The sequence below is a fragment of the Poecilia mexicana genome, unplaced genomic scaffold (assembly GCF_051168715.1).
Source record: "Poecilia mexicana isolate PSO_F unplaced genomic scaffold, ASM5116871v1 scaffold_16, whole genome shotgun sequence".
NCBI lineage: Eukaryota > Metazoa > Chordata > Actinopteri > Cyprinodontiformes > Poeciliidae > Poecilia > Poecilia mexicana.
In genome coordinates this window covers 5332087-5347094 of record NW_028263385.1, presented here as the reverse complement: position 1 = coordinate 5347094, position 15008 = coordinate 5332087, and the positions used below count along the sequence as shown (strand labels likewise).

Below are 15008 nucleotides of genomic sequence, written 5' to 3'. Positions count from 1 at the left end.
CACAACTTCAGACTTCAGAGCCTCAGTATGATCAACTCACTGTGATCAATGCACAAATACAGATACTTGGGATTTTGAGCAATTTCTTTGAAATTCGCTGAGGTGTCACCATAAAAGGCACCAGTGACTTCCAAAGTGGAGGACTCCTTTTGCTACTTTAACGATAATCAGACAAAAGCCTGCTGTGCATTAAGACTGAAATGGACTCCATCTCACCGTGACAGGTATCAGGATGCTGATGGTAGCCGTTCTCCACGTCCTGCTCAAACCCGCCTCTGAACATAAACAAACACACACAAACAGCAACAAAGAAACTTGTCAGTAAATTTACATCAATCCATTTCACTGACATGTCCTTCCCAAACAAAGCACCTCTTTACAAAATTGATTTCACTCTGAGGACTGATTGGAGATCGGGAGGTAAGTGCACGACGCTACAATTTAATCTGTTTTGTGTCTGGCGAAGGTCAGTGCGTTTCTGTTGTTGGGACAAAGGGGCATGAAGAACCGAGGGGGAAATCTGCTATTAAATTTGCCATCAAGGCTTCAATGCCACCGTAGCATTTAGCAGATTATACAAGTTTATTTTTGAGGAATTGTAGTTTTCTGGGGCGACTTCTTCCTTGCACCCCGGTTAGTTATTTCCCAGTTTACTTGTGCGCAGCACTTTTTGTAGCTCCATCAAGGCTACCACTGGTAAAATTGGTACCTACAGTTTCTCTGCTCTGCAATGACAGTTTCAGTGTGTGATTGTGGAGTGTCAGAGAAAAATAGTGCAGAGACAAGTGTGTTGATCCAGAGCTACTGACAGAAAAACCTGTCATTTACCGATGATATTTATGGAGACGATCTTCCTTCTGCTGAACCTCCTGCTGTTAATGGCATCAAGAGATTATACAGAGAGTCGTATATATATCTACAGGAAACAAACGCGCAGACATGGGAGGATTACTGTCACAACCTCTTTAGTAGTTTGTTTACCATGGATTTTGACATGAAGAAATTGATAATATTTGGATACTCAAGTGTTGAGCATTAAATTATTGACAAAACAATGCACTACTTCTCAGTGACTGAAGAAAAATAAAATATGAATATTTTCTCTATAAGACATTCAATAGTTATTGCATGTTTATTCTTTTATGAAATACATAAAAACCCCAAAGTAAAATAAAATAACTGGTTTTTAGTCAACTTGATTAGAGAAAGCATAAAAAATTAAAACAAAAATGTATTCAGTGGTTGTCAGGGATATCTATTTGCTTAACATGCAAATAGATTAAATAGATTAAAATGCATCAAATAAATAAATATGAATGCCTGCCTAATTAATCTTAGCCGTTTATTCTTTGGATTAAATCTTATTAACACCCAGAAACTGAGATACACTTCAATGAAGTGTTCTACTACAAATGAAAAAAAACAAAACTCACTGAAAAATTCTTGCCACTTTTATGCTGATGTAGCCAAATCCACCTCCCTAATTCACCTTCTGAACCGTTTCAAACTGCACAGAAAGCCTGATAGCCAACTTTCTGCTGCAATGATTAAAACGAGTCTACAATTTTTACGCTGTTCTTCCTCATATAAACCCTCAATCTTTCCCTTTCACATCCGTTAGAAATCGGCGGCTCATCCAGACTCATCCGCTCGATGGTTGAGTAATAAGATTGAGTCGAGCGCCTTTAACCGTGGTGAGCTTCCCACCAATGCCAGTTATCCTCCCACACGGTGCATTGAACCAAAATAAAACAAACACAGACCTATAAACAGCACAAGCTCAAGTGTAATGATCCAGTATCCACTTTGTATAAGCATTCATGCACTCCTCTCCCCCTATAACAAACCAATTAGTATGTGCATTGCAGTATGGGAGAACAGAGGTTTCTAAATTACTTGAAGAAACACTCAAAATTTCAAAAAAAGTAGAAAAAAACAATAATGCAGAAGAAAAACAAACACCAGGCTGCATCTTAAAGACAGGTGAAGAGATGTGAGCACTCTGATCCATTACTGCAACAAACACATTTTGTAATGCACTACAAAAATAAAATCCTTTAAATTAGCCTTGTGTTAAATGTGAACATGGTTTAGGCCATGCTAATTTTACATTTAAGTGTAAAGTGTTGCAAAAGAATGAAAAAAAAAAGTCCACAACTCAAATCTGTTTAAATCAAGATAAAAACATGTCGACCTCAGCATGAAGGCTGGGAACCTAATTTGACTAAATGTAGTGTATTGATGTTTGTAAAGGAAAAGCTGTGACGGCTAGTGGGAAAGCATGTTCCCTTTATGTTTCAGAAAAACAAGACTGGATAGTAGTAATTGGCTCTCATAAGCAGAAAGCAGCTGAACACAAACATGATTAATTTGTTTTAATTCAATCAACTTTCTAAACAAGAAACCAGCTACGTCCCCTTTGTTTTCCCACTCTTCAGCTGGTCCTCTGCAGGTAGCACTGCCATCAACATCATCTAACAATATTGGGCAGTATTTCCACATGGCATGTTGGTTTTCCTCGGGGTTCATTATTTGGATTCTGGCTGACAATAAAAGAGTGTCGCACTCAGAGAGACCCTATTGATTTTACTCGACAGATCAGACATAAAACAAGCTGTTGGCTGGCAGCCTTTAACGTTAATGAATGCAGTCTTACACAAGCCAAACTCTCATCCAGATAAGGTGAGTCTCTGCCAAATAATTTAACAACTACAGGATTCAAAGATATATGGAGTGACATACGGAAGATATTAGACAATGTGTAGCCAACTGTATTGAAAAATATGTGATAGAGACACAAGAGCTACCATGCTTGTCTTTATTACAATATTAGAAATATCACTTGCAAAGTGAATACATTTGTAATTTGGAGACAGTCATAAAAGTAGGAACATATTTTATTATATATTACTATATGTCTCGTATAGAGAGAAATTCTGGGACAGCTGGAGAAGCAGCTCTGTTGCTTTCAGTCATGTCCAAAAATCTGGTGTAATTCTACCTGATAACTTGTTAAAATGTCACAAACATCCCATCATAGATGCTTACATCTGTATGCCACTAGAGTAGAAACATAAGCAAATAAGTATGAGTAAATACTGTACATTTCAATTTAATTAAAAGAGTTAAAGTAAATATATTGCACTGATGGAATATTAATTCCTCAAAGAGTTGTTTAGTTTGTCAGAAAAAAAAAATCAGATTAAAACAATCAGAAAATTTGATTTCATACAACCTATAGTCTTGAATCATGAACATGACAAAACTGTAAGCAGCTGTTGAAGAGGAAGCTGGATTTTCAGATGGAACATGTTGACTCTTTATTTTAGCTGCTTCAACAGACTTCGGCAAGCACCAATCAACGTCCTCCTTTATACTTGTGAGGTTTCTGTTTATTTATATTTGACTATTTGAGCAACATGAAGGTAGCCATCTTACCCACGATTATCAATTTTCACCAGTCTAGTTAATTTTGTGAAAATGACCAAGGATAAAATTGTCCCAGAGCAGAAATCAAAAGATAACAGAAATCTGCATCACATATTTTACATTCCTTCTATCCGTGCCAAGGTGGATTAAAAAAAAAATAAAATAAATGTAGCTATGATTTTTTTTAAGCAGGCATGATAATTACTTGTAGCTTTCAAAATATCAAGCAACAGACTAAAAAACATAATTTTTGCAGAAAAAAACACACATATATATATATATATATATATATTTATATAGGTGAATATTAAATGTAGTGTATGAATATTAGTAAGTAGTTAGGAAACTAAATCAATCAACTGTCATGGATGTAATGCGGGATGAACCAATCTAAGCAGCTTTTTGTTTAAAAAGATTTTTCCACCTGCACACCACAGGTGATTTGCTTCCCCTTTCCTGGATCTGTGTCCATCCTTCTGCCTCAGCAGCCTTTTGTTTCAGCACAATCCTTTGGCGACAGGGATTTTGTCAAATGCATTATGGATGACACAAGACTAAACATCCAGAGAAAGGAAAAAAGCAGAGAGGTTCAGCCACAGTCTTTTCATGTAAAATCTTTCTGTTCTTTCTTCTTTATCATTTTGAGCCACCACAAATCAGCCATTAAAATGTATGCCTCCTCTGGACAGGAAAGGAGGAAAGGAATAAAAAAAAGGACTGATGGTCCATGAAAAGAGTGAGTACCAGGAGGTAGATGACTTTGAGATTCTTCAAATCCAACTGTGGGCTCTACTGCTGCCTGATTCACATCAGCTCATCGTTCTCTTCTTTCATTGCTACTCTTATCATCCTTTATAATGCTCCTTCCTTTTTTCCCCTTTTCCAAGCTTTTCCTCAGTTGCCTTGATAAAAATAAGCTATATTCCTTCATGCAAGTCTGTAGCAGATTGTTTTTTTCCTCTCAAATTTAAAAACCCAAATAAAAAAAGCAAACTTCTTTTCCTCCCTTTCATTATTCTAAAATATAATCTGTAAAATAAAATCTTTACCTCTTCTGCTCAACTCCTTTACCCAGACCTCAGAATCTTTTTCCCCATTGTGATGTTTTCTTTCTGTGCATACAGCTCTCTCTCTCTCTCTCTCTCTCTCTCTCTCTAGCTTTCTGGTAGGAATCTGATACTGTTGTTGGGTTTGGACAAGATTTTTTTGGCTGATCTCTCCAAGGTTCTGGTCCACTGGTTTCCAGCGTGGCTTTGTCCTGCACACTAAAAGCGGCTCATAAATCAAACTTCGGCAAGTAACTCTGCGGGCCCTGCTAGCTTGAAGCCACATCGGCACTTCCGCTGCTGCATCTGTAGAGCACATCTTGCTGCACTTCAGAGAATCCAGCAACAATTACAGAAGTCTTCATTTGAGTCAGAAAAGTCTTTAAAAGCAAATAAATGAAAAAAAAATTAGCTTCACCAAAGTTTAAGATGCTTCTTTACATTCAGTTTATTTAATTTCGATGACCCATCTTAAGAGATCACATTAGTTATTTCAGCCTGTAGTTGCCCAGATTTGACACTAAATAAATAGACTTTGTTACGTTAATGTAGCTCACACCTGTTTTAACACAGTTTGAACATCTGGGGGCGCTCATCAAATAGTGCTTAGTGGGATATTTGTCAACATTTATCAGCTTATCAAGGATTGAAAGGAATGTTTAGTGTGTATTGAGCTGCAACTAGTTGATGAAATTACATCTGAAATCAAAGATATAAAATATAAGTTATTAGTTTGACTTTTTTTCTCCAATTTAATGGCCATTTGTATTGCCTCATCTGCCTCAGCTCCTCATCCTGCTGATTAAAACAAGTAGGTGGGTTTTTAATCTCCTTCATGTCATAATTAGCAGCCTTTCTTTCATTAGTTTAGTATGGAGAGCTTCAGATCAGAGGAAAATCTACATATGTTTTCTTTCAAAAAGCTATGAAAAAGACACTTATAGTTATGGACAAATGAATGTCCTTGACTGGCATTTTCTTCACTGTGAATGAAGCTCAGTACAAATACCCGATTACAGCATTATTAATAACACAAAGCATGCAAATTATATGTGTTGCGTTTGTTGGACTTGTGAGACTGCAAATCATGGCTGGTGCACTAAAGGGGGGTTGGAAAAATGAAAACAAAATGGGTATGAGAGACAAGTTTTGCAAGATCACATTAATATGATCTTTTGTGTCGCCTTCCACATATAACCTTTATACCTTCAAGGGGTGAAAATCAACAAGTCAGACATGCTGCCTTACAGGCCAGTATGGGTGGTATATTAACAAAAAAACTAACAAGTGAATGAATGAAAGAAACATGCATCAGAAGTTGACCAATAAAGTTATCAAATACTCAGAATATTTTTTTTACTCCCATGTACAACAATATTAATAACAGCAAACAACCAGATATATTCTAATGGGTAAATATCAGAGTGCACAGACAAAACATGCAATGGGAAAAAAAATCCATTAGTCCCTTTCCATGTGAGGGACTAATGGAAAGAGAAAGTAATATGTCTGAGTGACCAAGCAGAAGATATGCAATAATTCCAGGTCGGCACATTTTCAGCCTTCAAGATAATCTATTGGAAAGCGGCTGGCGGTGGATGTGGCGCTCTCCTTCTCTGGCTCTGTGTGTGACGGTGATGCATGCAGAGTCATGTCAGACGGCAGCAACAGTTTACAACCACTACACATAGCAAGGAAGACAGGAAAAACACCCAGTGTGGTGATTTAGCAGCAGGTTGTACATCAACCACACAGGCACACACAGTCCTTGATGATCAGGACAAGAAAATAGCACTTTTAACTGCCCCCTTCCCCCCGCCCTTTATTGCATCCATCTGTCGACCCAACCACCCATCCGTCTTCCATCCATATTTTCTTAGACAAGGCAGCACACTGCTGTGAAACTGAAACACATGCAGACGAAACCCACTTCTTATTTTATGGGATGGGTTTTAAACCAACGGAAAGAGAGGAGTTGAGGTTTGGAGTAATTAACCTGTTCCTTGCTCATGGAAGTCTAATTAAAATTTTACAGCAACTTAGTCCTCTGACATGCAGCAGTGGTGTGAAGTGGATGCCAATCAAAAATTATGACACTGTCTTTAATCAATTAATTTTAAGCTTTGTCATAGCGAGTACCTTTCAAAAATGACCAACAGTGCGACTAATTGAACTCTTTACATGTGAACAACAAACTGCACCATAACCTGAAAGATGCAACAAAACAACCATGATAATGATGTCTGGTCTAACTAAGTGGAAGAAAGAAATTCAACTGACATCCTCCAATGTGTTCAACACAGCCTGCATACTGATGCAACACAAGAATAGTTAAAGCTCTCAGACATAAGTCATTATAAGATACCCTTAAACCAATGTTACATCACATTTTTTATGTCACATTTCCATATTTTCCAAAGAGCTGCACAGTGGCGTTTGTTAGCGCAGTTGCCTTGCAGCAACAATGACATGGGTTCAAATCCCAGCCAGGGTCTCCCTGAATGGAGTTGGCATGCTCTCAATGGATGGATTATATCCTCCCGCAAAACATGCATGTTGGGTTAATTAGTCTCTAAAAGGCCTCTAGGTAAAAGTGTGTGTCTGTGTGCATGGTTGTGTTGCCCAGTGATAGACTGGTGACCTGCTCAGGTCCACGATGTATGCCCTGCCAACAGTTAGTGCTTGGTTTTTAGATAAAATATGAAACCAAAGTAATTACATGAAGAAATATTTGGCTCTAAATAATGTTTTTTTTTTCTCTCCTAATGCTCATCAACATTTTTAATGTGAAAACAATGAATAGAAATGTGATGCACCTGGCATTAAAGGTATAAATAGCACAAAAAGCTCCCTACAAATGTCATTTGAAATGCTTCACTTTGTTGTGCTAATCTAACATCAGAGCTAACTCATTACCTTTGCCCTTCAGCTGCTCCACCTGCTCAGATGTTTAGAAGCTTGTTTATAAGTGGATCTATAAAAAACAGCAACATGTGCGCTGCATCCTCCCCCTTGGACAGAATTCACACACCGCAGCCGGTTGTCAACAAACAAGAATGATGCACAATATGAGTCAACCAACTATCAAAGTAGAAAGCAGTGATCAAATATTCATCATGTTGATGTTGCCCACTTGTCCAATTCTAGATTAGCTATTGATTATTTAGAGGATGTCCTCAGACCAGATTAAATGGGCATCTGCGCAACTCATTGGAGGAGTTAGAGGAGATGTGAAATTTATTGCTTCTCCATTTGCTTGGCTGCACATTATTGACAAAGTTGCAAATCTGCCCTTTGATGCTTCAAGTTACAAAACTAATAATGTCTTTATATGGCCGCTCATGCTACCAGACCAAGCAAACACCTCTGAGACTGATCTCACCGCTTATTAACACTCAGACCAAAAAATAATTAACAGCTGCAACATCCTGCTCGGAGCAAATCTGAAAACTTTTGATCTTCAGACATTTATTATTAAAGACAATAAATCATGTCAGGCAGAAAATTACTGATGCAACATTAACAGGAAAAGAAACTCTCGAGTGTTACATTTTCAAACTCCTGTTAATCCAAATGTCTTAAAAAAAATGGAGACAAAGAGGTACTGTCAAAAAAAATCTGTCACAGTTAGCATGATTTCATTTTTGCTCTCCAGTTTTAATTGGAATTTTTAATTAAGTTCTATAAATGCTAACTTTATGTACTGACATACAGCAAGAGTTGCATCACAATCTTTGATGAGGTTCCCAGGTAAAGCTTTGGAAGAGAAACTGACACAGCATCACTGGTCCTTCATCTTACCAAGCAGCTGCCACTGGGCGGTTTTCTATACATTTATCAAATATTTACTTAAAAAAACTGACTTGAAGAGATCAAAAAGCATCTTCTTTATGTGAATGGCATGTTCTTTGGTATTACCTCTCTTAAGTAGTGGATAATAAGAGGAATGGACCATGGGGTTCCATCATGACTTTCCCAAGGAAACCAATAATTAATGGATTAGCCATCGGACTTCTTTGACACTGATGGTATTAAAACAGTGAAGTAGGAAAAATGAAACTGGTTGAACTTGGTAGAAGGGTCAATAAATGAGATCCTCCTGATCATTTTTTAATGTTTTTTTAATGTGGGATTGTGTTCCTCAGGAAAAAAAATAAAATAAAAAATCAAATGCTTTTTTTGGCACGATTATACAATTTCAATTTTATCATGGTGATTGCAATAACTGTGCATTGCACAATAGATAAAAATAAATCTGTAGATAAAATAAATGTGAAATGTCCAGAGAAGTAAAGCAATAACACAAACAACAAAAAATATTACATTTTTACGCCAAGCTTACTGTGTTTACAGTGAGACATCCATACTCATTCTTATGTCCCCAAGACATAAAGTTTAACATTATTTTTGCAAAGTCGTCTTTATGTACATACACATATTATACATAACTGAAAAGCTAAGATTCTTGAGACTATAATGATGTATGCTAATCAAGGATACAATATTAACTATAGACACTGCAAATGCTTTTGTCAAACCACTCAGAAAAGCAAAATAATGCCCAACTAACCATTTGAAATTTCATATCATTGAAAGAAGAGAGGCATTGAGAATTAAAAAGGCATTTTTACATCCACAAGGGTCTAATTAATTAATTAATTCTAATTATTCATAATTAGTACATTAACATACTTCAATTAAACAGTTATTCCACAACAAGACTTATGTCCACAATTCAACATAATCTGCCAATTTAAACCTTCAACATTTCCTTCAGATGCGACTTTTCCACAGAATTCTATTCATAACCACTGTTAGCATCTTTTTTCCTTTTTTATAAGCATTTTTTCAAACAACAAACAATTTTTTAAGCAACAAATAATTGCATTTGAGTTTTGAAATATTAAATTTTTCACTTTATTTGAGCCTGGATCTAAACGTGTAGCGTCGTCTTAATGCCTGTTGTAAGCACTAACCAGAAAACTTTTATTTTGAAAAATAAGCAAAGAAACTGTCACTTTCCATACATTGTCAGAATTAAAGCTAATTGGATTAATTAAAACATATCCAAATAATTGTAAAATTTTCAAAATACATCTCCTTTGGAACGAAAGACACTGGGACTTTCATTATTTCCTTTAAAAACAGACTCCATTAGCTGGAGACTCTTGTGATAATATACTGCATTAGCACTGCTGTGCACCACATACGGGTAAATGTCTTTGACAGGCTTTGACATGCACTTTAAAGTAATTCAGTCATGACAGCTAAGAAAGTCAATCATCACCTGATGATTGCATTGCCCTCCCAGGTTACAAGTATGAAACACCTATTAGCACTAACTGTGTGCTTGTGTGTGTGTGTGTGACTTACTTGAATCCAGGTGAGACTGTGACACAGCTGTCTGACTTGAGCCAAATGCAGTAAGGGTCCCGTGAAGACAAACAGCTTCTGCATAACAGACACAGGGAGACGGTTTGTTAGTGGAAGAAGGAAATGAGGAGACCATGAAGTGTGAAGAACACCGAGTTCACTGGATGTTAGTCTGGTAATGAGACACTAGCCTGCCACCAAGCCAACCAAACAACACCTACCACCCTCTTCAGCTCTGCCTTAACAAAGGCTGGAAAAAACAGGATCCGTGTGCAGCCTGGCACAAACGATGCGCCTAAAATTATAGTGTCCTTCTAACCAACCAAACAATTCAACACTTTAATTGCTGCATTGTTATTTTTTTTAATTAGTGATGAATATAAAAAAAAAACAAGCAGATGTGATGATCATAAATTATCTGTTTATTAACTAATGAACACGGAGAAATTTGATAATTATGACACGGTTATCCTTTTATAGCTGGATGAGTAGTCTGCAGTTTCAGGTAGGCATTTTAAAAATGTTGTGAAACTAGCAACATTTAATAACATTATGTGACTTTTCTAAACTCTTCTTTGGAACAATTTAAGAACTTTTTGTGTGAACCTTTAAATCTGTTGCAGCTGTTACACCTGAATTTTCCCAATGTGGGACAATAAAGTCTGTTTCTGTTCAATTCTAATATAAAAACATATAAAAGGAGCTCCACCCAAATATATAGTGCATCTACTTTACAGTACATTATGTACTTTTCAATGGGCCAGCATTTGTATATTAAAATGCTTTTATATTTTTTAACATTTTAATATTATTAAAAAAGATGAATTTTGAGTTTTCATTGCTCAACTCAAGACATTTCATTCTTACATCTGTTTAAAACAACTTGTGTTGGCCATGTGCTGCATAAAAGACCAAGCCGTTATCAAAATTAACCAAAACAAAATGTAAATAAACCATCCTGTGTGTAATAAATCTATACACTTTAAGTTAAAGTAAATATGGATGATAATTCCTTCATATTTATATAAAAATACTAGTTCCACTGGCAGATTTTTTGATGTACAGTATGTCTTGTAATAAGATAAATAATCCGCTAATTTCAATAGTGGATTTTTTAAACATCAATATTAATTATTGAATTAAAAAAAGCTACTATATCTTACTGGAAAGTTACATGTAAGTTAGATTTGTAATATTTCAAGTGTACTAAGACATTTGCACTAGAAACTAGACGAGGGAAAATTGGCAAGATTTTGTGTTTTTGCAGTGTAGTGGCTTGTCAAGATTCTCCATTTTCAATGGAAAATGGAGCATTTTCCATTGAAAATTCTCCATTTTCAATGGAGAATTGAATTAGACACATGCCAGTGTCTAATTCACAGACACATGCCAGTGTCTAATTCACAGACACATGCCAGAATTAATTTCCAAGTTTAATTAACTTGCTGATTCACATTTTTTTATTCTTATTTGCTTTCTATTGCAGCTAAAACATAAAAAAAAGTTGTTGCACTATTGTTAATGTTATAGCACATGTTCGAGGCAGAACTGCAGGTCATATGGCTAATCAAAATCTGAATGGTCATATTAGGGTGGATCACACGCTTCATCATCAGCCTACAGTCAGAGGATTGTTCAATCCTGTGATCCTGTCTGCTGCTCTGTCTATCCGCTCTGTGATTCAGGGAATAACATCAAGACTCGGACCTGTTTGCTTCCTGTCCTTAATGTGACCAGCATTAACCACAATCAATAGCCATTAGTCACAATCCCCACAGTAAAGACTCATGCAGAATCTCGACATTTAGAGCTTTTCTTCGACTTTCAGACCCATAATTAATTTTTGTTGATTAAAACTTTATTCTAATCAGTAGAATTGTATTTTCCAGCTTGATTTTTAAAGATATTGTTTTATTTTTCTCTCAACTCAAGCTCCATGGATCCTGCGGCCTTCCTCCTACCACCACGAAACTCCACAACAACACTGGGTGACAGCGAGCGCGTGAGCAATATTTTTCACAGCTGCACAAGTTATTGTCTGCAAGAGTGTGGCATTCACCCAGCAGCGACAACATAATGAGCATAAAGTACACAGTGACAAAAGAACGGCGGCAGACAATAAAACGCTTACGTGCTTCCTTCTGTGTCAAACCCAAACCTCGGAGGCAGTCAAGTTTAAATAAGTTTTAATGAGGGGGGCCCGTTTCGAGAGTCTGAAATGATTTATGAACAGTTGAACTGACGATGCACTGTGTGTGCATCTTTATCCCCAGCCTGTAAAATCTGGTGAGGAATCCCACTGAGAACACATCAGTGTGTCAGCGCAGAGCAGGAGGAAATCAAGAGAGGAACTATTATTCCCCTGCTGCGCCCAGAGCTGGAAGCTAAAAATAAAGTGAATTAAAGACAGGAAGATTTTGGACAATGCTCTTTTTTTCATCTGCCAGATATCTGAACGAAATAAACAAAAAGTATAGCACCACACAAAATATTTCAAGCATTTATTTAAAAAAGGAGCATCCCTCCAGTTTAGTTGGGATGATCTTGGAATGACTGCCAGCTGCTATACTGGTATAAACAAATCAAAATGAGTTGTTTTGACTTGATTTATAAGTTTTCATGATGGATTTTAAAGCAAGAAGTTTGGGAAATGATAGGCAGATCTTTAATTAGATGGAGGTAGATTAACATTTCTATAGTCAATACATTTTAAAAGTTGACTGAATATGACATTTAAAATTGCTTTTCTTCAGTCACTCAATTCACTTATCAAACACATTATGCTGATTAAATTATAGATATAATATCTTCAAGCCTTCATTTCTGTTAATTATGACGATTTCCCTCCTAGAGCTAATGAAACGTGACAACAAAGATTAGACATCAGACCAACAAAAATAATTTTAACTCAGAAATATAGGCTTAATGAAAACTGTGTTTAATACATGTCTAGAGGTTGTTATTTTCAAAAGACTCTTCATTCTGACAAACGAGTTTCATCAGAGCACATATTCTAATTTGGAGTAAAATCCTGGCTTGGGGACGTTCTGATGGAGTTTGCATGTTCTGCTCATGCATGACTGAGTTCTCTCTGGGTACTCTCTCTCTCTCTCTCTCTCTAGACTCTTACAGTCTAATATAATGGATGTCAGAAAAATTGGTTACCCTGAATTGCCCTTTGGTGTGCGTGTGCATGTGTGTGCGTGTGCATGTGTGTGTGTGTGTGCATGGTTGTTTGTCCTGTGTGTCTCTGTGTTGTTGGACTGGTGACCAGGGTCTCTGGCCCATTGACCACTGCAGACAGACAGAAGCCCCCCATGACCCTGCAAGGATAACTTGATATATGACTGAAGGATAAGGTTACCCTACATGAGTTATTTCATAACCTTTGACTGAACACTTTATAAAAATAGATCACCTCCAAGTAAGGCAACATCAAAAGAAATATTTACCATATAACTCAGTGTTTAATAGTGTTACAAAGGTAGAAAGAATACAGATATTTTTTATAGAATTGACTTTCTTCTGTAAATTTAACTTTAACTTTTCAAAATTGAGTGTTCTCAAAAGTGAATCAAAGTAGAATTTTTTAAAGTTTAATACAAAAAGAAGAGGCTTTCTTTGAATCAAACAGTTCACAGATTAAGGACCTCTGGTTACTGAAAATCTAAATTGACTCTCCTCACTGTGTGCGACTGCTAATATGTGGCACCGCATACTAAAGTGCTACTTCAATAAATTATTCATATGCTCGCCATAAGGTATATATGCAGATTTCTCTCCGTTCTGCCGCTCTGTCCTCCATCAGAGGCATTCATTTACAACGATCTGACAGAATTAAACGGCAACCCTGAAGCAACCTGTCTGAAAAGGCCAGTTGGAAAAGAAGAACAGTGAAATCATTTTTGTTGGGTTTTTTCTTTCTTAGCTGTTGTACAGTATGTGCAGTTCTTGAACCCAACAGATTTATGTTTGTCCCATGCCGCTCCTTAAAACAAAACACCTTTCTGGGCCTTGCTGTCATGAACACACAAATGTGCGTGTGTGTTTGTGCAGACTGAAACTATAGGGAACATCGGATTCAGCTGTCGAGGGTCTCTATATTCATGTTGCCAAAAATCTTTGGAATAACAAAATTCAGATTTACTGGAACCTGATTCATCTATTAGACACTGCTCAGGAAAAACATTGTAGTACAGAAACAATTTTAACCCTGCATGTGCTTTTACGATTTAATTACAAGTATTTTAATTCCTACCTGAACTTAATTTGATGCCTTTTCCAATTTGTCTAGAAAAAAATAAATAAATAAAATCTGACATACAATTTTCTGTCAGTACGACAGAATAGTATGCCAGGGTATCAGAATTTTTAAAAAAATCAAATTTCTTCTGTAGCCCATTTAGTATTCAATATCTGTTAAATATGAATCTATGGAAAGAAGGAAGGAGGGAAAACAGGATAGAAGAACAGAAAACTCTTTCATGCCTCACTTAAATTATTTTTTTTTCCACATTACAAAGGAACCCCAAATGGGCCTATTTGTTCTAATATCCTCAGTTTGTATGTTCCCATGTTTAATGGCAGTAATTATGCAATTTTCCCTGATAGAGGAGCTGTTCAGCCACTGAGTGAAATTGTTTGCTACCTCTAAATGAAGTGTTTTGGGACCATTTTATCCCACATGAAGATACTGGCCAAACAAAGCAAATTGGAAAAGAGACTCAGTTGCAAAAGAAAATGTGGATATTGTTTTCTTTTATTTTTTGATCTTACAGCTGCCCCTTTGGTCTGAAGTTTTAGTTTGTAGGCACAAAGTAAGCCTGGATTGTGGAAAAAAAAAAAAAGTCAATTTCATCACAGGGTCATTTCTTGTCATTTTTCCCTTGATTGTGGAAACACCTTCTTAGATGTTTCATCCCTTATGATAACACAGTTCTGACTGATCTATAAGTTTTATCTGCAACAAACTTCCAGAAAACTGAAAAAAAACTGCTCAAACACTGAGAGCCTTTAAATCAAGACTAAAAACCATTTCTTTAGAGTTGCCTTTGATTAATAATTAGAGATCATAGATTAAATGTAGTAACTTAATATTTTTTTCTTATGATTTTTCATGGAAAGCACTTTGAACTGGCTTTTTGTTGAAATATGCTATAA

The 15008-nt window shown here is 36.3% G+C and overlaps 1 protein-coding gene across 3 annotated transcripts in view; it reads right to left on the bottom strand.

Annotated features, from left to right (window-relative positions):
* The window catches only part of sema6cb (semaphorin 6Cb), a 153231-nt gene that overhangs the window by 21769 nt on the left and 116454 nt on the right, over positions 1–15008 (bottom strand). For all 3 annotated transcript variants that reach the window (XM_088014052.1, XM_088014054.1, XM_088014053.1), the window contains 2 exons: positions 9849–9926; positions 217–275 (listed from right to left, as the gene is read on the bottom strand). In XM_088014052.1, the coding sequence (XP_087870178.1) occupies positions 217–275; positions 9849–9926 (137 nt within the window). The remainder of the gene's footprint in view (positions 1–216; positions 276–9848; positions 9927–15008) is intronic.